The sequence below is a fragment of the Chrysochloris asiatica genome, unplaced genomic scaffold (genome assembly GCF_000296735.1).
Source record: "Chrysochloris asiatica unplaced genomic scaffold, ChrAsi1.0 scaffold00058, whole genome shotgun sequence".
Lineage (NCBI taxonomy): Eukaryota > Metazoa > Chordata > Mammalia > Afrosoricida > Chrysochloridae > Chrysochloris > Chrysochloris asiatica.
In genome coordinates this window covers 7,628,085-7,649,064 of record NW_006408576.1, presented here as the reverse complement: position 1 = coordinate 7,649,064, position 20,980 = coordinate 7,628,085, and the positions used below count along the sequence as shown (strand labels likewise).

General features: G+C 37.5%; 2 protein-coding genes across 2 annotated transcripts in view; both read right to left on the bottom strand.

The window, feature by feature from the left end:
• The window catches only part of DCDC2C (doublecortin domain containing 2C), a 125,650-nt gene extending 122,298 nt beyond the window's left edge, over positions 1–3,352 (bottom strand). The window contains exon 1 of the mRNA XM_006863999.1: positions 3,066–3,352. Within this exon, the coding sequence (XP_006864061.1) occupies positions 3,066–3,352 (287 nt within the window). The remainder of the gene's footprint in view (positions 1–3,065) is intronic.
• A 1,858-nt stretch (positions 3,353–5,210) lies between these two features.
• The window catches only part of ALLC (allantoicase), a 56,564-nt gene continuing 40,794 nt past the window's right edge, over positions 5,211–20,980 (bottom strand). Inside the window, exons 7-11 of the mRNA XM_006863973.1 lie at positions 14,715–14,870; positions 14,234–14,307; positions 12,549–12,657; positions 6,193–6,317; positions 5,211–5,417 (exon numbers count right to left, since the gene is read on the bottom strand). Of these exons, the coding sequence (XP_006864035.1) occupies positions 5,211–5,417; positions 6,193–6,317; positions 12,549–12,657; positions 14,234–14,307; positions 14,715–14,870 (671 nt within the window). The remainder of the gene's footprint in view (positions 5,418–6,192; positions 6,318–12,548; positions 12,658–14,233; positions 14,308–14,714; positions 14,871–20,980) is intronic.

The following is a 20,980-nucleotide window of genomic DNA, read 5'->3' as shown; positions in this document are numbered from 1 at the left end:
ATAGAAGCAAATACTGTTGAATGATGATACACAGAGGAGATTGTAATCACTGCAATGAAATGATGAGTGTAAAACCAGTGTTCTCCCATGTAAATTATCACTCAATTCGTAATAAATTTTTTTTTTTAATTTATAGCAGCAACTTTCAAACTAACTGAAATGATAGCGAAATAAAGCTTTTACAGTCCTGGAGGCAAGGGGGCGGGGCGGGGGGGGAACAGGAAAGAAATAAAATACCAAATTGGATGTCAGAAAAGACTCTGAAACTTGCTCTCCAGTGTAGAGATCCTAAAGAAAGAAGAAGTAAACAGATGAACAGAAAATTCTTTAGGGCAGCTTGAGAACATGATGATAAATAGAGAAATGAATGAAGATGTCAAAGACTTCATTTTGCATTTATATAAAGTTCACAAACAGGAAGCAATTATCCTTCATGGATAGCTTATTACAAAAAGATGACTATTTTAAAAGTTGAGTAGTGGCTATCATCCTGGTGTGGCACTGTAGGATAAGCACTTAGCTGCTAAACATAAAGTCAGCAGTTCAAATCCACCAGCTGCTCCTCAGAAACCTATACAGGGTCACTATGAGTCAGAACTGACTTAAGGGCACTTAACAACCACAACATAAACAAACAATAGGGGAGTTCAAATAGGAGGTTTTTAAAAAGGCTGGTAATGTTTTTATTAATATGAGTTGTGGCTTACCCTGAAGTTTGTTTAATTACCATTCTTTATACTCTTCTCTACATGTGGTATATTTCACACACACACACATACAAAAACAAACAAATGAATTGGTGACAATGTAAAGAAAAGCAGTATCTTTTAAAAGCAGACAAAAACATTGGTGATGCAAAGGTAGATACGAATTCATGAAGGATTAATCCAAATTTCTTAAGAAATTTATATGTTCTAACAATTTTGGCCCCTTCCATTCTGTAAAGGAACCCTAGTGGCATATTGATTAAGCACATGCCTGCTAAGCAAATGAAAGGTTCAAACCCACTAGCCATTCTGTAGGAAAAAAATGTGGTCGTTTCCTTCCCTAAAGATTTATCACTTGGGAACCCTTTGGAATATGGAATGCTTGTACTCTGTCCTACACAATTGCTGTGAGTCAGAGTCAACTTGAAGGCAATTGATTTTCTGATGCCTTTTCTGATGCTCTGGGCCTACACAGAATTATGTCTGTGCTATGGCCATAGAAAGTGCCACTTCCTCATACGTATGCCTCACCTCCCTAAAACATGTGCTATAAAGCATTAGCAGCCTGTGTAGCATTCTGAAGACCTACAAGAAGAAATGTACAATTTGCTAATTAACTGCAAGACTGATCTGAGGACTGCATAGAAATTCTTATGACAATTTCTAGAAAATCTACAAAAATTATAAAGAAACTAAAGCACTCTTGGGAAGAAAGAGTACAAACATAAAAGTGTTGTACAACCATATTGCAATGAAGTGTCAAAAGAATTACAATACCCATCTCAGACTTAAAAAAATAAATTGACATTTAGAGTACACATCCTTCAGTTTAACTGTCAGCCTGAATCTGACCTATCAATTTCTATTACCATTTTCCACAGTGGCCTTGCCATTTATACACAAATGGATTTTACTAAGACAAATGACATTCCTCCTGAGCTATTGTCCTGATCTAAGCAGACACTGAGAAAAGGATCGTTTTCAATCAGCCAGCATTTACAGAGCCTTTAATATGGGTCATCATTGTTTTTTTGTGTGCTAGTAAGTATAAAAATAACAAGCACAGAGCCTGTAAGAGACACTGAAATAGAACAATTACATAAGTTAGTATTTTAACAGAGAATGCATAGTCCATAACAGAATGAATACCCACCCTGGTCAGGCTTGAGGAAGGAATACACTGATAAGATTCTTGCCCTCCAGTGTGCTTCTCCTACTTTTCATCTTCATGGCTAATTTTTCTTTCAAACATCTTTCAAAGAGATCTATCCTGACCACCCTATTTTAAATTGCAACTGACCTAGATTTTTTCTTCATTCCTTTCTATCATTCTATAAAGTTTACATGTTGATTGCAGGTTGTCTGTCCCCCCATAAGAATGTACACTCCAGAAAGCAGTGAGTTTTTTGCAGTTTTTTTTTTCAAGGCTATGAATTTTCAAGGGGTGAATGGGGTGCTCAGTGGCTCTGTAGGATAAGCACTGGACAGGAACCACAAGACAGCAGTTGAACCCATTAGCAACGAGAAATAAAAGGCTTTCTGCTCCCTCAAAGATTCTACAGTCTCAGAAACCCTATACACGATGGCTAGGACTTGGAAGCCACTTAACAACGTCTCTCCCTAGTGCCTAGGGACACAAAGGAGGCACTCAATACATACACATTGAGACAATCGTTGTTGTTGTTGTTATGTGCCATGGAGTCGGTTCCAACTCACAGCGACCCTGTACAGGGTTTCCAAGGCTGTAAATCTTCACAGGAGCAGAAAGCCTCATCTTTCTCCCGTGGAACAGCTGGTAGTTTCGAACTGCTGACCCTGAGGTTCACGACCGGATTCGTAACCACCAGTAAAGGATGCATAGAACTCAGCCAGTGGGAGAGAGTCCTGAAGAGTGTATTTTTTAGCCCTTTATACTGATAGAGCTCTGACGGTGTCTAAACTCATCATTACAAGGTCAGCAGTTCAAGTCCCTCCTGAAAAAGATTTACAGCCTGGGAAACCCTGTACAGGGTCACTATGAGTCACAACGGACATAATGGCAGGGAGTTATTTTTGGTTTGAAACAATGTAACATAAATTAGCTCTAGATGAACAAAGACATCACCCAGGCACCTCAGTGCTTTTGCACTCCACATAATTATCCCCAAAGCTATGCTGGAAACAGGGCTTACAAAGGTAAACAAAACGTGCTCTATAACTTCAAAACGTCTAGTGGATATGAAAAAATAGAAATAAATAAATAAAAAACAGAAACCGAATATTCAGAGTACCCACTAAAAATATCAGTTAAGTATAAAAGTGCAGTTTGTTGCACCTGGAACAAGTCTCCCCCACAGGGCCCAGGCACCAACCACTTACTCTAGCTTCTTGAACCTCTCTCTGCCGGCAGCGACATACTTGCCCCCTTGCTGCAGATTGTCCAGCTCCTGGACCTGGTGGCCATGGGTGGGAGTGTAGATCCGCCGCACACCAAAGGGCACTTCGATCTCCTCATTCAGCTGGTTCAAGAAGGCCTCAAAGGACACTATGCGCCGCCGGTTAAAAACAAATTTCTTGCCCAAATAATACTGGTCCCCATTGCGGTACACCAGGATGGTCTTGGCAGGTGTGGTGTCTATCAGATTGTAGGACCCGTGGGTACCCATGGTGACACTGGTTGCCTGAGCGAAGACTGCAGGTTGGAGGTCCACTTGGCTTAGATCCACCCAGTCCTTCCCGTGCAGTCCCCTGCACGCAGTTGTCAGGTGAGAAGCCTGCCAAAAGTGGGTGGGCGTCCCTCGCAGTTGGATTCTGGCTCTCCCCTAGTTTCTGGGCCCTGAGAGCCAGGTGAGAAGGCAGAGGGAAGGCAACTATCAGCTGAGACCCGGATGCCCTCAGGTCACAGTGACTTGCAGATCAGGCACCCGGCAGCTGGACTGGAATCTCCGCGCAAGTCCGCGGGGCCTAGCCCAGCCGCCTGCAATGCTGCTGCCTCTAGGGCCTCCGGGAGTCGTAGTCTTTGGGATGGGGATGCTCCTGGCCACTTTGAGGATCCTGTGTGTTGACGTGACCTCCAGGCAATTGTGACAGTTGACTAGACCCGTCAGCCTATGGGAGGGGCAGTAGGAAGCCTGGAGGAGGTGCTTGGCAGGTTGGGCACACAAATTAGAGAATAGAAAGGAGGTGGAAATTCCTGCAAAACTGACTGAAATATGATTGTGGAGGAGTAGAAGGCAAGAAATGAGAAGGTCCACCTGTATCCTACCGTAAGCCCTTCCACAGCAATCGTTGGCCTACTCTACAGATTCAGCAACTTGGGGTGGCCTGTCCTGTGACTGGCCGATATGTATGGGAAGGGAGGATGACTGAATGATTTATTCAATATGTGTTTATTGAGTGCCTCTTTTATGCACTTAGACGCTTAGGGGTGGGATCGGTTATCAAATAAATGTTTTCAACTCAAAATTGAGTTTGGGTCCTGTCAGAAGATGCTCAAGCTCAATGAACTTCAGTTCAATAGGGAATATTTGACTAGTTCAATCAAAAATAAAGCTTCTGGACTTGAAATCGGTAACTTGTTCCAGGGGAATTGCCTGGAGTCATTCAGAGTCTGTGAGAATATAGGCAGCTAGTTAATGGTATTTAACAAATTTAAAATTCAGACTGCATACTTATTTGGGGGAACAACTCAACAGGATTTATAACCTTGGGAAAGTCATTCGTTATTCAGGATAGGGAGTCCCTAGATAATGCAAACAGTTGCTAACTGAAGGGTAAGGTTGGAGGTTCAAATTCACCCAGAAAGTGACCCTGAAGAAAGGTCTGGCAACCTACCTTTGAAAATTCAGTCACTGAAATCCCTACAGAGCACAGTTCTACTCTGACACACATAGGATTTCCATGAGTAGAAATCCACTAGACAGCAACTGGTATTGGTATTCTGGGTAAAGATGGGCTAGTTGTCTTGAACTAGGACAATAATTCTAAAAATTAATTGCTACCAAAACAATGGTTTTATTGCCCTTAAACAAAAATATAAAGGAACCAGACTATATACTATTTGCTAAATCTATATACAGAAAGTTTAGAATATTGGTATTATAAAATATCAGTAATTTAGAATGTTGAAAACATGTTAATTCTTCACAGCCATGGTCAATTTTTAAACTACCAAATGCTTCATATTGTTGTTTGTTGTTATTAAGTGCCTTCAAGTCATTTCCAAATTATAACGACCTTGTATTGGATTTCTGAAGAGCAGCTGATGAGTTTGAACCGCTGACCTTGTGGTTCAAACTGACCTTGCAGTCCTGCACTTATCCTACAGTCCCACACCAGTACTCCAAATGCTTCATTGCAACATTAAATACAGACATCAATTTGTAGGTGATCACTTTATTAAATCACAAGGAATTATATTGATCTTAAAATTACTAATTGCCAGAAATTTCTTAAGATTCAGATGTTCAAAACAAATCAAATAAAGAATATTACTGAGCAATTGCTAACTTTGTGTGTGTATGTTTAAAGGTTTGCTCTGAAACCTGGTTTAACTGAGAACCTCATCATGGGCCTTTCCCTTGGCCTTAGAAGGCAGATGGAGCTCGGGAAGCCTTTAAGCCGAAGGCGACTCACTCCCCCATCTGGGGCAATGGTTAGCCTTGCATGGGTGATGACATCTTGAAGCTCCAAAGTTAAACTGTCAAGCAGATGATTCTGGTTTGGGGATAGCTGAAAGAAAGGCAGATTCAGAGGTTCTTTGTTATAACATGGTGTTCGTGTTCCAAATGGGCTTATTCACACAATGCCAAACACACATGCATACAAATGGGTCTAAACACACAATAGCCAATCAGATTGGGTTTAAATTAAAAGCCTTTAAAATAAAGCTACTAAATAATTTTACTTATCATAGAGATTTTCTAGGAAGAAAGGGATACCCAAATAATTCTGATATGAATACATCTTTTAATAACTAATTTATTGAACAAACTGATAAGCATAAGAAGAGGGCATCTTGGCATTTCTCAGACATCATCATTCATCATTAAATTGGAGAGGACCTCACCTTCACTACCCACAAATGATCACTCTCTTTCTACTGTTCAAAGAAGGTATTTCTGTAACATCTCAGAGCATACTTCACACATTATAGCTTTATTTATGCTATACTTTTCCTTCTAAAATGTTAAACATAATGTATAAATTTTTCATATATGTAAACAAAATTTTATAGGAGTTCAAAAGTGAAAAAAAAATAGAACCTATCTCATATAAATATAAACATGATACAAGAAGGGTATTTCAAAAAGTTCATGGTCAAATGGAATTACAAGATAATGGAATTTTTTCCCAAACTTTTTGAAGCCCCTACTATGGTTTTTAAAAGTTAATTCATTTTTGTTAAAACAAGCAGAATATTTGGTGTTGGATCATAATCCTTCTAAAGCTAACTAGAGGTGAAATAGGAAGATGGAGGGTCAGCCAAAATTGGTATCACACTAACCTTCGTGGCTGGAAGCAGTGGTTTCCATTTATGGGCTGGAAGATCCCACTTTTGTTTAATCATGTCTTCTTCCTCTTGAGTTGTCAGGATACAGCCATCAAGTTTACAGTTGTCAGGAAAATTGCCTATTGGGAAAAAAATAAAGAATGCCTTTCTCTAGTCCATTTGCACTTAGTGCAATTAGGCTTGGAGGATACAAGGCTTTTTAAATTGGATCAAAACCCCACCAAAGAACAAATTATTGTTCTTTCTAAGCAGTGATAGTGGTGTGAAATATATAAGAAAAGTAATGTACTAGTTTATGATGGAGTTAGATTGCCTCATCAAATAGATGAGTGTTTTTCGTAAGAATCAGAAATGGCCTGACATATGTTAATGAATGTTACATTTGATTTGAATGAATAGTATTCTTACTTTGAAAGTCAAATGTATTTGATAAACTCCCTACATTGCAGATTTAATTACTTGCATACTACTATGTGACTCATCTGAAATTATTATAACTGATTTTTTTCATATGGCATTATATTTTATGACAATAAAATAAAAAAATTAACTAGTGCTTGGTTTCAATCAAACACTGTATTCAAGGATTTCTAAGTATTCTCTAGATAAACATCTGAGGTCCTGAGTTTCTGTTCTCTTAATGGATTTTAGTAGGTATGTACCCAGTGATGCCGGAGGACCATAGGTGAGACTGGTTCAAACACTCTTTAGGAAGAAAACTTCTATAAAGGTTCCCCCCAAGACATTAAGATTAAAAATAGAAAGCACTGCTAATCAAAATTCTTAGAAAACAAAGATATATATTTCTCTCATAAAACCCCTTTGTGGCTCACCTCTTGAAATAGTGGTCTCCAAGGTATGCTTAGCACACTGCAAAAGATATGCATGAAAATCCAAAGAATGAAGGAAGACAACTGAGCTATTTCTACTGCTTTTAAATATGTGTGTATGAATATACATATGTGGTGGTAGTTATGTGCCGTGGATTCGGTTTTGACTCATAACGACCCTGTACAGGGTTTTCGAGGCTGTAAATCTTTACAGGAGTAGAAAACCTCATCTTTCTCCCACGGACTAGCTAGTAGTTTCGAACTACTGACCTTGAAGTTAGTAGTCTGATTCGTAATCACTTAGTATATACACATATACATATTTAATGTTAACTGCCTTTGGATATTCCTACTCACAGCAACTCCATGTACCACTGTGGGATCTGACCACTGTGGTCCATAGGGTTGTTTTTACTTGTTGATTTTTAGAAGTAGATAACCAGTCTTACTTCCTATACAGTCTTAGTCTGGAAGTTCTGCTAAAAACTGTTCAGCATCATAGCAACAGACAAGTCTCCATTGATAGGTAGAGGCTGTACATGAGATGTATTGACTTAGAATCAAATCCATGGAAGATTTTGTGTATTTGATGTCAGAAATGGATAGTGACACTTTTCCTCATACCCATGACTGCCATATCGTAACTGACATATTCTGAGGGTATAGTTAGTGGATTTATTGGTTGTTACCTGGTTTTAACTTAATTATTCCTTACTACCACTCGTCTATAAGTTTGTCATACTGTGGTAGCTTCTGTGTTGTGATGCTGGAAGCTATGCCACCAATATTTTAAATACCAGTGGGTTCAAACATGGTGGACATGTTTTAGCTGATCTTCCAGACTAAGACAGACTAGGAAGAAGGAAAAGAGGAACACTTATGAATAGTTAGTCACTGAAAACTTTATGAATAGCATCAGGACATTGTCTGATATAATGTCAGATGAGCCCCTCCTGCTGGAAAGCATTCAAACTACACTGGGGAAGAGCTTCTTCCTCAAATGAAAGTTGACCTTAATGACATGGATAGAACAAAGCTTTCAGGATCTACATTTGCTGATGGGACACAACTCAAAATAAAAAGAAACAGATGCAAACATCCATTAACAATAGGAAAATAGAATATACAAAGTATGAGTCTAGGAAAATTTGAAGAAAGTTAAATGGAATGTGTAAAGGTTGGTATCCTAGGCTTTAGTGAGCTGAAATGGACTGGTATTGGCCATTTTGAATCAGACAGTCATATGGATTACTTCACTGGCCATGACAAATTCAAGAGGAACGGTGTCTCATTGCCAAAAAGAGCATCTCAAGATCGATTGTGAAGTACTATCCTGTCTGAAATAGAGTAATAGTGATAAACTTACAAGGAATATCAGTTAATAAACTATTATTCAAATTTATGCACCAATGATGATGAAATTCAAGAATTATACCAACTTCTTCAGTCTAAAATTGATCCAACATGTAACTAAGATACATTTATAAATACTGATGATTGGAATTCAAAAGTTGGGGGGTAAAAAAGAGGAAGGATCAGTAGTTGGAAAACCTGGTCTTGGCAAAAGGCACAATGTTGGAGAGATCACATGATAGAATTTTGCAAGACCAGTGACTTATTCATTGAAAATACCTTTTTAAAATAACATAAAGCAACTATACACAGAGAACTCACCAGATGGAATGCATGGAAATTAAATTGCCTACATCTTAGGGAAGAGATGATGGAGAAGTTCATATCATCATCTGAAACAAGGCCAGAGACCAACTGTAAAATAGACTATCGGTTACTTATACGCAAGTTCTGAATGAAGCTGAAGAAAATTAAAATAAGTCCACAAGAGACAAAATGACCTTGAATATATCCCACTTGAATTTAGAAACCATCTCAAGAACAGAGTTGATTCATTAGACACTAATTACCAAAGACTACAAAATTGTGGGATGACACCAAGAACCTTATACATGAAGAAAACAAAAGCTCCTTATAAATAAAGGAAAGAAAGAAAAGACCAAACAATTTCATAAGAGACTCTGAAACTTGCTCTTGAACACAGAAAAGCTAAAGCAAGTGGAAGAAATGAAGAAATAAAAGAGTTGAACAGAAAATTTCAATGGGCAGCTTGAGAAGACAAACTATTATAATGAAATGTGCAAAGCCCTGGAGTTGGTAAACCAAAAGGGAAGCCCATGCCAGCATATCTCAAGCTGAAAGAACTGAAGAACAAACCTGGACTTGAAATACTGAAGGATTCTATGAGTAAAATATTGAATGATGCAGGCAGAATCAAAAGAAGATGAACGAATACACGGAGTCACTGTACCAAAAAGAATTGGTCAATGTTCAACCATTCATAAGGAAGCATATGATCAAGAACTGATGGTACTGAATTTCTCCAATTCAAACTGAACTGAAGGCATTGGATAAAAACAAGACTTTAGGAATTTATGGAACACTGAAAGTAATTAAAAATTGGATACAGCCATAAAATTCAAACTGATTCCAAAGAGGACATGGAATAAGGGCTATCACTACTAACATTACATGGATCTTGGCTGAAAACACAGAATACTGGAAAGATATTTACTTGTGTTTTACTATGTAAGGAGTGTGGTAGCTCTGTAGGATAAGCACTGGACTGTGAACCATGAGGTTGTTGGTTTGAGCCCACCAACTGCTCTGTTGGAAAAAGTAAAACTTTCTCTTGTAAAGATTTACAGGAAACACTGTATACGGTCACTAGGAGTTGAACTGACTCGACAGCATTTAACAACACTGACTACACAAAGGCATTTGATTATTGAAATCATAACAACTGTTGATAACATTGCAAAGAATGGGTATTCCAAAACACTTGATTGTACTCACAAGAGCACACTTTATTGTGCTCAGGAGGAACCTGTACATGAATTAAGAGGCAATCATTTGAACATAACAAGGGGATATAATCAGGAAAGATGTTTGTCAGGATTTTTTCCTTTCTCCATAATTATCCAATCTGTATGTTTATCAAATAACCCTAGAAGCTAAATTATATGAAGAAGAATGTGGCATCAGGACAGCAGGAAGAATTATTAACAACTTACAATATGCAAATGATACAATTTTGCTTGCTGAAAGCGAAGAGGAGATGAAATATTTACTGATGATCAAAGGCTATAGCCTTCAGTATGAATTGAACTTCAATGTAAAGAAAATGAAAATCCTCACAACTGGACCAATAAATAACATCATTGCTTAAATCTACAATAAACTGTCATGGTAGAAGCAGTCAAGAAATCAAACAGCATATTGTATCAGGTAAATCTACTGCAAAAGTGTTAAAGAGCAAAGATGTCACTTTGAGGATTAAGGTGTATCTGAAATTACCAAACCATGGTAATTTCAATCACTTCATATGTGACATTTGGATGATGAATAAGGAAGAGCAGAGAAGAATTGATACATTTGAATCATAGTATTGGAGAGAATATTGAAAGTACGTTGGACTGCCAGAAGAATAAACGAATCTGTCTTGGAAGTACAACCACAATGTTCATTATAAACAAGGATGGTGAGATTTGTCTCTTGTACTTTGGATGAGAGTCAAGTGTCAAGAAGGATCAGTCCCTGAAGAAGGAAATCATGTTTGGTAATGTGGAAAGTCAGCAAAAAACTGTTTTAAAAGGAAGACTCCCAACACGATAAATTCATACTGTGGCAGCAACAATGGGCTCAAACTTAACGACTGTGAGGCTGGCAGAGGACCAGAGTCTCGTTCCACTATGCATAGGGTCACTCTGAGTCCCAGCTGACCAACAGTACCTAGCAACAACATTCCTCACGAAATGAACAATTGATTTCAAACAATCCATATTAATGACAATAGACTAGAATATTTAAAATGTAGGCATAACAGAAAAATAGGAAAATAGCAAAGCTGACATTTCCCTTACACTCAGGATGAGTTCTTGCCATGTTAAAAGTGCAATTGACTAATCAGATCTAAAAATCAGTCCTCTAAAAATAAGTTAAAAATATCAATGTTTTTGAAATAACTAATTTACATACACAGCCATAGGTGATTAACCTCATCTTAAGTGTATACTGGAGTCCTGGTGTGACGCTGTGGGTTAATGCGCCAGACTGCAAAGCCGTTTGAACTGCAAGGTCGGCGGTTCAAGCTCACCAGCTGCTCCTTGAAAACCCTATACAGGTTCACTGTGGGTTGGAACCAACTTGATGACACTTAAAAACAACAACAAAGTGTATAGTGTGCCTTGATATAATATTCAGTAATTGAGTCAAGCCATAATAATTAGCAAGACATTTAGAAATTAGGCATACAAAATATGAATAGAAAATGCCATGATTTTTTCAGATATGGTAAACTATCATGATATCCAATCCAATACTTAACAGTATTTACTCTAATAATTATAAAAGTTTGTTGTTGTTGTTGTTGTTGAGTGTTGTCGAGTGGGTTTCAACCCATGACAACCCTGTATGGGGTTTCGGAGGAGTGGCTGGTGAGCTTGAACCGCTGACCTTGTGATTCAAACCGACTTTGCAATCTAGTGCACTAACCCACAGCAGACACCAGGACTCCATAAAAGTTTAGTAACCTCTTTTTAAGTCGCTGAATATAATGACACACATATCTATTTCTTGTGAATAAATACTGAATATTGGTAGTCCTTGTCCAAATATTTTTTATTAATAGAAGTACACAATTTTAAATATGTGTAGAGAGCTCTGGTAGCGTAGTGGTTACGAATCGGGCTGCGAACCGCAAGGTCAGCAGTTCGAAACTACCGGCTGTTCCGCGGGAGAAAGATGAGGCATTCTGCTCCCGTAACAGCCTCGGAAACCCTGTATAGGGTCGCTATGGGTCGGAACCGACTCGACGGCACTTAACAACAACAAAATAGCTACCTTAAAGTCAATCCTGGGAAAGAAATGGTTATCCTGCATCAATCTGCTTAGAATCCCCTTTCCAAAAAAAAAAAGAAAGAAAAGAATGCACCCATTGTTGCTTTTTATATGACCTAATCAAGGAGTATTTCATAGGTTCGTATCAAGCTGAATTCAGAGATTCTGTAACGAAGAACCTTAAAGTATCATAAAATCATGGTTGGGGGAGAGAAGGGCAGAGGTATGGAGCCATAAAATCCAATTCTGACATCTTATAAATGGGAAACTAGGGATTCCTGGTGTGGTGCTGTGGATTAATGCGCCAGACTGCAAAGTCGTTTGAACTGCGAGGTCGGCAGTTCAAGCTCACCAGTCACTCCTCAGAAACCCTATACAGGGTGACTATGGGTTGTAACCGACTTGACAGCACTTAACAATAACAACAAGAAGGGTACAAAGAGTTAAAGTAACAAGTTCAAAATTTCACCCAGAGTGGAAGAGCCAAGTCCAGAGCCCAAGTGTCATGAATCCCTTTCCCATACTCTTCCCACTAGGCCATAGAGCTATTTTGTCTTTATAATGCAGATATTGATTATAAAGAACCTATTGATGGTTTTATATTTTTACCTTTAAAATGTTTTGTATCTACTTCTATTTGAGTTATGACTCCAGGATGTCCCAATCGGAAAACTGCCCATTCACAACCTGGAACCAGGAGAATGCCATTCTCATCATTCTGGAATTCCAAAAAAAAAAAAGATAAACTATCTTGGAGTCACTCAGAAATTAATCCTGAAAACATGCAGTTGGAAAATGTTGAGACACTGTATTCATGCTGTTTCTAACTGTGAAAGACTATTTCCTAAGGCTTGATTTGCAAATACTATTTGGCAAGTATTACCTCTTTGCTATCATTCTTAAATGTTTCACACTAATAAGTTTATTTATATCCAGTAGAATTGTTTAAATTTGAAATGATTTTCTATTTTGTTTATATTGTTGTTAAGTGCTGTTGAGTTGGTTCCTAATCATAGCCACTCTAGCTAAGGTTTCCAAGGAGCAGCTGATGGAGTTGAACCACCAGGCTTGCAGTTTTGATTGATTTTCCGGTCAGTGCTAACCACTACAGTGCTACACTTGTTATAAAGGAAAGGCATTTTATCTAATCCTGTTCATAGGTCCTCTAATCTGTTCATTTTGAGCTTTCAAAGCAGGTATTTTCTTGGTCAAATCTATACCAAATCTATGCCTCTGAACCTTAGTTTCTGGAAAGAAAAGTTTGTTCATTTATATCTAGAAGCACTGGATAACATGATATCTTACCAAAGAAAAGGTTATTAAAGATGATTTTCAGTGGAATTTACACAATGAAGGATATTTCATTTTGTTGTGCTTTCATTTTGGTGTGTTGATTGCAAATTAGTGCTGAATGGGCTCTAAAGTTGCCTTTCAGTCCCTTCAGTCACAAATTCACATAATCCCATATGAGATTATGGTAAAACACTGTGGGTTAATGCCCCAGACTCCAAAGCCGTTTGAACTGCAAGGTCAGAGGTTCAAGCTCACCAGCTGCTTCTCGGAAACTCCATATAGGGTTGCATATAGGGTCGCTATGGGTCGTAACTGACTCTATGGCACTTAACAACAACAACAACATCTAGGGATACATAGATATTGTTGTTAAATGCCGTCGAGTCGGTTCCGACCCATAGCGACCTTGTACAGGGTTTCCGAGGCTGTAAATCTGTACGGGAGCAGAACGCCTCATCTTTCTCCCGCAGAGCAGCTGGTAGTTTCGAACTGCTGGCCTTAAGGTTCGCAGCCCAATTCGTAACCACTACGCTACCAGAGCTCCTTATTAAACAGTATTAAACTGGTGGCGTTTTTCCAGATCTACTATCAGATATATTTGTAGCTTCAACTATATTGTTTTTGTTGCTTTTCAGTTCCAACTCTTAGATTTCTGAGGCTATAAATCTTTACAGGATCAGAAAGCCTCATCTTGCTCCCAAGGAGTGGCTGGTGGGCTCAAACCACTGATCTTGTGGTTTGCAGTCCACTGCTCATGTAGATTATTTTATATCGTTATTAAAGAAACAGAAGAATAGTCCAAAAATTCATTAGAATGCATTAGAGCACTTAGTAATAGCTAGCATGTTGAAAATTTAGAAAAACTGGAGGGAAGTAATAAACACTTAGAACAATAGTTAAGAGATTTCTAAAATAAGCAAGTTACCCTGTGTCAAAAAAAAATTTTTTTTAATATACTTTGTAGAAAAACTTTACTTTTTTTTACTTTTTAAATTTCTTACTTCTAATATTGGTGGCCTGTCCAATCTCCTAGCAGTTACCCAACCGTCTGCGATAGACTTTGCACTGCCAACTCCTAAGAAAAAATGAGATCATTTCATTATGTATCATATGATTTTATTTTATATGTATAAATAAACTCATTGCTAGAACTAAATTACAGATTCCATGCACCTAAGTATTACTATTTACATAATTTTAATTAATGTTTTTAGTAAATTCACATATAATTATATGGCTTGCAAATTTTATTTTTAATTTTATAATAACGTAAGTCAGAATGGAAGGAAAATGAATGGAAGAAAAACTGTTAATTACCTCAAATCATAAAGGTATCAAATCATATCTATAGAAGATTAATCTCATCTACTCCTATGCTTTGAAATTGCCCTTCCTCTCAAATCCTTCCAAACACAATGAGATGTTTAATATTGCCGTCCCAGAGTTCACGAATAAAATCCAATTCCTAGAATATCAACTTACCTATCATATTGTTTGGGTGACCAAAACATGCATTACTAAATCCTACACAGATACCCCCAAAAGCAATGGTCACCAGGTCTAAAGGTTCTTTGGGATCAGTCGCAATCCAGTCTTTTTGTCCAACACCATACACTCGAAGACGTGCAATTCCACCATCTGAAAAGGAAAAGTGTCTTATTTATTTATTCATTCATTCATTCATTCATTTATTTGGAAAAGTAGCTGTTTTATATAGTAGATTACAAGGCTCACTTTTCCAGACTTATCTCCTGTCAGGTTTCAACCACACTCACTTCCTTTTTGTTCTCAAACTCACCAAGCCCACTATGCCTCAGAACCTTTGTATTTGCCAGTCCCTTATACTGTGTGTTACTGTGAATCTACTTGACATGGCTTTTCTAGCCAAAGTCTTCATAACTCCCACCAAATGATAAGGCTGTTGTTGTTGTTGCTGTTGTTGTTGTTGTGAAGTGCCGTCAAATTGATTCCGACCCATAGTGACCCTGTATAGGGTTTCCAAGGAGCAGTTGATGAGCTTGAACCACCAACCTTGCAGTTCAAGTGACTTTGCAGTCTGATACATTAGCCCATAGCGCCACACCAAGACTCCAGTGATTGGGTGGGACTCTGTTAATAGGGTACAGGACTCTAACTCCAGCATTGGTTCATTTTGCCATCTGTTAGGTTTAAAAGGCACCATCTCAGAAGAATAGACAATCACAGGACCGTAAAGAAGAGTCACAGGTGGAACACCAGACCCCTGCTCAGAAAAGCAATGACAACAGAGGCAGTGGCATGAAGAGGCAGAATAGCTGCAGCATTCTCTGTCCATGGACTGAATTAAACAGAGTGCCTACAGTCAGGAGGCTGGCTGGCAAAATGTGCCCTTTGGACATTTATAGACAGTGTTAAAGGAGCTTTGTACCATTTTCCTGAGCAAGTGAGAAGCTGAAGACAAGAACGAGATATGCCTACATTAAAGCAAAGAAGTATTCCTGACTGAGTTGTTTCTGATCCTAAATGGTACTCTGTTCACTTCTTTAATAAACCCCATAATCAAGTTTTTTGTTGCCATTGCAACAGATTATCAAACCAAGATGTGAAGCAGAGAAAGTCATGGGAGGGATAGTTGGTGTCAGACTAGGATAAATAAGGTTGAAGGATGGAGGCAAGTCTGCCTCCGGCTCATCAGTCTAATTTTGAGTTTGATTTTCCTTCCTTCTTATGAAGCCAGAGGAAGTCAGACATGGCCTCCATGCCATTTTTGTATACTGGAACATGTTTCCCAAAGAAACTAGCTCTCTAAAAACTGGTTAATGCTTTTAAGTGCCACGACCTCAGAAAGGCCTTCTTTCTCACCCTCTAAAATTATCTCCTACTCACACAGCTCCGGGCCCTGACTAACTCTAGAGTTTATATTTTATCATATCCTCTTGTTTATTTACTCTATTCTTTCATCAGAGTATGAAATTATTGTGTTTGCTCGTTTGTTTGAATCCCTGTTAATATCAGTCTTCCAAAACAAGAATATAAGATCCTTGGAAGCCAGAACAGTTCCTATCTTGTTCATTTTTTTATCACCTCTACCTAGAACAGATCCTAGCACATAATGGGCACTCAGTTTTTTTGTTGAAGAGTAACTCCAGGAAAGTCAAAAAGCAATTGGGAAATTCACCATAGAGGGTGCCAGAAATGAACATTGCTAAATCCCATGCAGTCATACAAAACCTTACGTTTTTATTTTTACAACATATTGCTTAGCATGCAATTGAGAATACAAAAGATAATATTTACAAAATCGAACAGCCACTGGCAACACAGCAGCCTGAGATGAGGTTTGCAGAGCAGCAAATAGCTGCTGAAAAACAATTTATATTATCTGATTATACCAAGTAAACTGAAAGTTTCCGATCTCTCAGAATCTTTCATTGTAGTAGATGGAAGCCACACATGTGTTTTATATAAAAACTGAATAAAATACCAAAACCATTTAACCAGAGTATTCCACTGAAGCTAAATGCTGTATTTTTACATGAAACTGAGCGATCTGAAAAATGTTTCTGTAGAACAGGGGAAGTCTCTCTATTAACAGCAAATGAAACCACATTTAATTGACATAAAACCCTAGAAAATTTACTAGAGGAACAAATTTAACAAGAGCTAGACTGTGAGAAGAATATCACTATTCTGATTCAATGAACATTGTCATTTCTTTTAGTGGTATAGAAGATACTGCTTTGTTGAATGCAAAGTTGCTCTTACATTAAAAAAACAAACAAACAGGATTCTCCTTTACAGAGTTATATCCTGCTTCACTTTTCATCACAACTATAAAGTAATCTCAGAAACATACCTCTTGAAGATATCTCACTTATGGAAACCCTGTTATATAAATGAGTCAGAAATGGACTATGCCTATTGGCCACAAATTATTTAACTCTTCATGGAAACCTGAGGTCTGTTAACCTAAAAGGCCCACTGACACCAAATTCAAATTTATACATATCAAGTTGTTTTAAAAATAACCAAAATAAGTAGATTTTAGCCACTTATACAGTCTGCCAGATTTAAATACCCCATGAATTTGTACCCAACACCTGCTATAGATAAATCTATACTTGTAAGAACCCTAATTGCATCTCTGACCTAGAAACCTCCTACCTTGCTGCAAGATACAAGTTAGTACTTCTTTTTTTTCCTAGGTGTTTTCCATGTTCTTTCTAACAACACACTGATTTCCTCTGGCAGACCTCCTGCTATGTTGGGAGACTGCTCACTATCTACAGCTACCAATGTGTCAGCCCCAATTAATTATTATACAATACTGCTTAACCAGCTCCAAATTCCCTCAAGTTCACTACAAACCCTACTGCCAGCTTTAGAGACTTTGCCAAGGTAAGAAGCAGATCAGAAAGAACTGACTAAATTTGCAACAGAATATGGAGAAGTTCAAGACTATAGATACTCTCAAAAATAATGAAGATTAAGGTAAAAAGTGTAGTCCTGGTGTGGTACTGCGGGAAAAAGCACTGGACTATAAGGTCAGTTTAAACCACATGGTCAGCAGTTCAAACTCATCAGATGCTCACTGGAAACCCTATACAGGGTCACTATGAGTAGGAACCAACTTGACTGCACTTAACAATATCAACAACAACAGTAAGGTAAAAAGCAACTAAGAGGATATTTGTGGATTCATTGGAGCTGTAAACTAAACAGGCCAACTAGAAGCCCTTGTAGCACAGTGGGTTACGAGTTGTGTTGTTAGCCACAAGGTCAGCAGTTCAAATCTACCAGCCACTCCTTGGGAAAAAGATGAGCCTTTCTGCTTCCATAAATATTTACAGCCTTAGAAACTCTATACAGGGTTGTTGTGAATCAGAACCAACTTGATAGCATACACCCATCACTACCACCAGACAACTAGTTTACCAGAGAGACAGAGAAGAGGCAAATACAGATTCCTGTAGGTTAGACAAATCTCATACTGAACTCTAAACCAGATATAAATTCAACTACATTGATAAAAATATTAAATGTGAATGGATTAAAAAATCCAATCAAAAGATAGAAATTGTCAGATTTAAAGAAAAAATATCCAATACTATGTTGTCTACAGGATATACTACAGATTCAAAAACACAAATCTGTTAAAAATAATAAGATTGAAAAGTTGTATAATGTCAACAGAAGTCATTTAAAAGTTGGAGTGACTATACTAATATTAAACAAAATAGACTTTAAATTAAAAAATGTTGCTAAAGATAAAGAGGGATATTTTATAATGATATAGTATCAATCTATCAGGAAACAAACAAAAAACCCCATTGCCATTGAGTTAATTCTAATTCATAGCAATTCTATATATGGTTTCTGAGATTGTCAGCTTTATCTTTCTCCCTCAGAGAACTGGTAAGTTTGAAACTCTGACCTTGTGGTTAGTTAGCAGTACAACGCCTAACCCACAGCACCACCAGAGCCACTTAATCAGTCAGGAAGATATAATAATTATAAAGATGTATGCAACTAACAAGGAGCTCTGGAAGCATAGTGGTTACAAATTAGGACGCTAATCTCACTATCAGCAGCTCGAAACTACCAGCTGTTCTGCGGGAGAAAGATGAGGCTTTCTGCTCCCATAAAGATTTACAGCCTCGGAAACCCTGTACAGGGTCGCTATGAGTCAGAACCAACTCTACGGCACATAACAACAACAACAATGCAATTAATAACAGACCACAAAAATACATGAAGCCAAACCTGACACAAATGACCGAGAAATGGACATCTCAAAAATAATAGAAAAAAAAAGGAAACTTCAATACCGCACTTTCAGTAATAGATGAAACAAGGCAGAATATGAGCAAGGAAACAGAGGACTTGAATAACACTGTAAACAAACTAGACCTAGCTGGTTGATAGAACACTCTCCAAACAGCAGAATATACTTCCCAAGTGTTCATAAAACATTCTCCAGGACAGACTACATGAAAGGCTATAGAAGAAATTTTTGTAATTTTTTAAAAAATTTTTAAATCACACCAAGTGTGTTTTCTTCAATAAAGATGGAATGAAATAATAAATTCATAACAGAACGAAGCTTGGGAAATTATTCAAATGAAACACCAGACTTTGAAATTAATGAAAATGCAGACACAGAATACCAAAATTTATGGTGAGTAGCTTAAGCAAGAAAATTGATAGCTATAAATACCCAAAATTTTTAAAGACACAAGAGAAAGAAAACGCAAAAGCAAGCAGAAAGGAAATCACAAAGATTAGAGTGAAAAATAATAAAATAGAGTATATACAAACAATAGAGAAACCAATGAAAACAAAATCTGGTTCTATAAAAAAGATTCTTTTTAATGGACAAACCATTAGTAAGATTAAGCAAGGAAGAGAGAGACGAGTCCAGTTTACTAAAATCAGAAATAAACAGGACATAACTACCAACCTTACATAAATAAAAAGAATTACAAGGAACACTATGACATATAACTATATGACAATAAATTAGACAACTTCAATGACACAAATTTCTAGAAGACACAAAGTGCCTAAATGGACCATCTGAATAAAGTGAATATATAAAGTAATTGGTACTATAGGATAAGCACTGGACTGTTAACCACTAAGTCAGCAGTTCAAACCCACCAGCTACTCCTCAAAAACCCTACACTAGGTTGCCATGAGTCAAAAAGATTCCACATCACTTAACAATAACAACAATTGAAAATGTGAAGGTAATCAAAAAGTACCCTCAAAGAAAATCCCTGACACAGATGGATTCACTTGGTGAATACTAACAAACATTTAAGTAATTAACAGAATTACTAACTTACTGTTTCAAAAAATAGAAAAGTAGAGAACACTTTCCAACTCATTCTGTGTAACATTACCCCAATATCAAAACCAGACAAAGACATCACAAGAAAAAATACTGCAGACCAATATCTCTATGAATATGAAAATCCTCAACAAAATACTAGCAAACCAAATCCAGCAACATATTAAAAGAATTATACACTATGACAAAGTGGGATTTATCCCAGAAATGCAGTGTTGGTCTAGTCTCTGAAAAATTACTTAATTGGAGAACAATCCAAGATGGAAGACTAGGCAAATACACTACACTATCCAGAAGTCTATAGCAAAGACTGAGGAAGCTGAGTACAATGGATTTTAATAGTAATTCTAGAACCCAGAACTTCAAAGGAAGGGATAAAGAAATAGTTGAAATACTAATGAAAGGAAGAGATGGAACAAAAAGTGAGCAAGGAGTGGTGAACTGTTAACCAGCACAGCGTGGCCATTTAGAAATATTGCTAGTGTTTCAACTGGAACAGGAACCAAATAATTGACTTTGCTTGCCCAAGGCTGCACCAGCACTCACATCGGTGATCAGCAACCAGAGTGGTGTTGTCAAGTTTTTGTGTGTTTCTCGGTTCTTGTTTTCTTTACATTAAGTTGTAACCTATACTGAAGGTTATGATAGTTGATCTTTGTGGGTGAAGGGAAAGGCAATATATAATAAAGGAAGGTCAACACAAAATTATCAAGGCAAATGAAGTCACTGGGAGGAACAAAAGACTTAAGGCAAAAACCATAAATACTATTATTGTTGTTGTTGTTAAGTGCTGTCGAGTCGGTTCTGATTCATAGTGACCCTGTATAGGATTTCTGAGGGATAGCTGATGAGCTTCAATTGCTGACATTTTGGTTCAAACATACATTGCAGTCCAGAATATTAACCAGCATTGCCA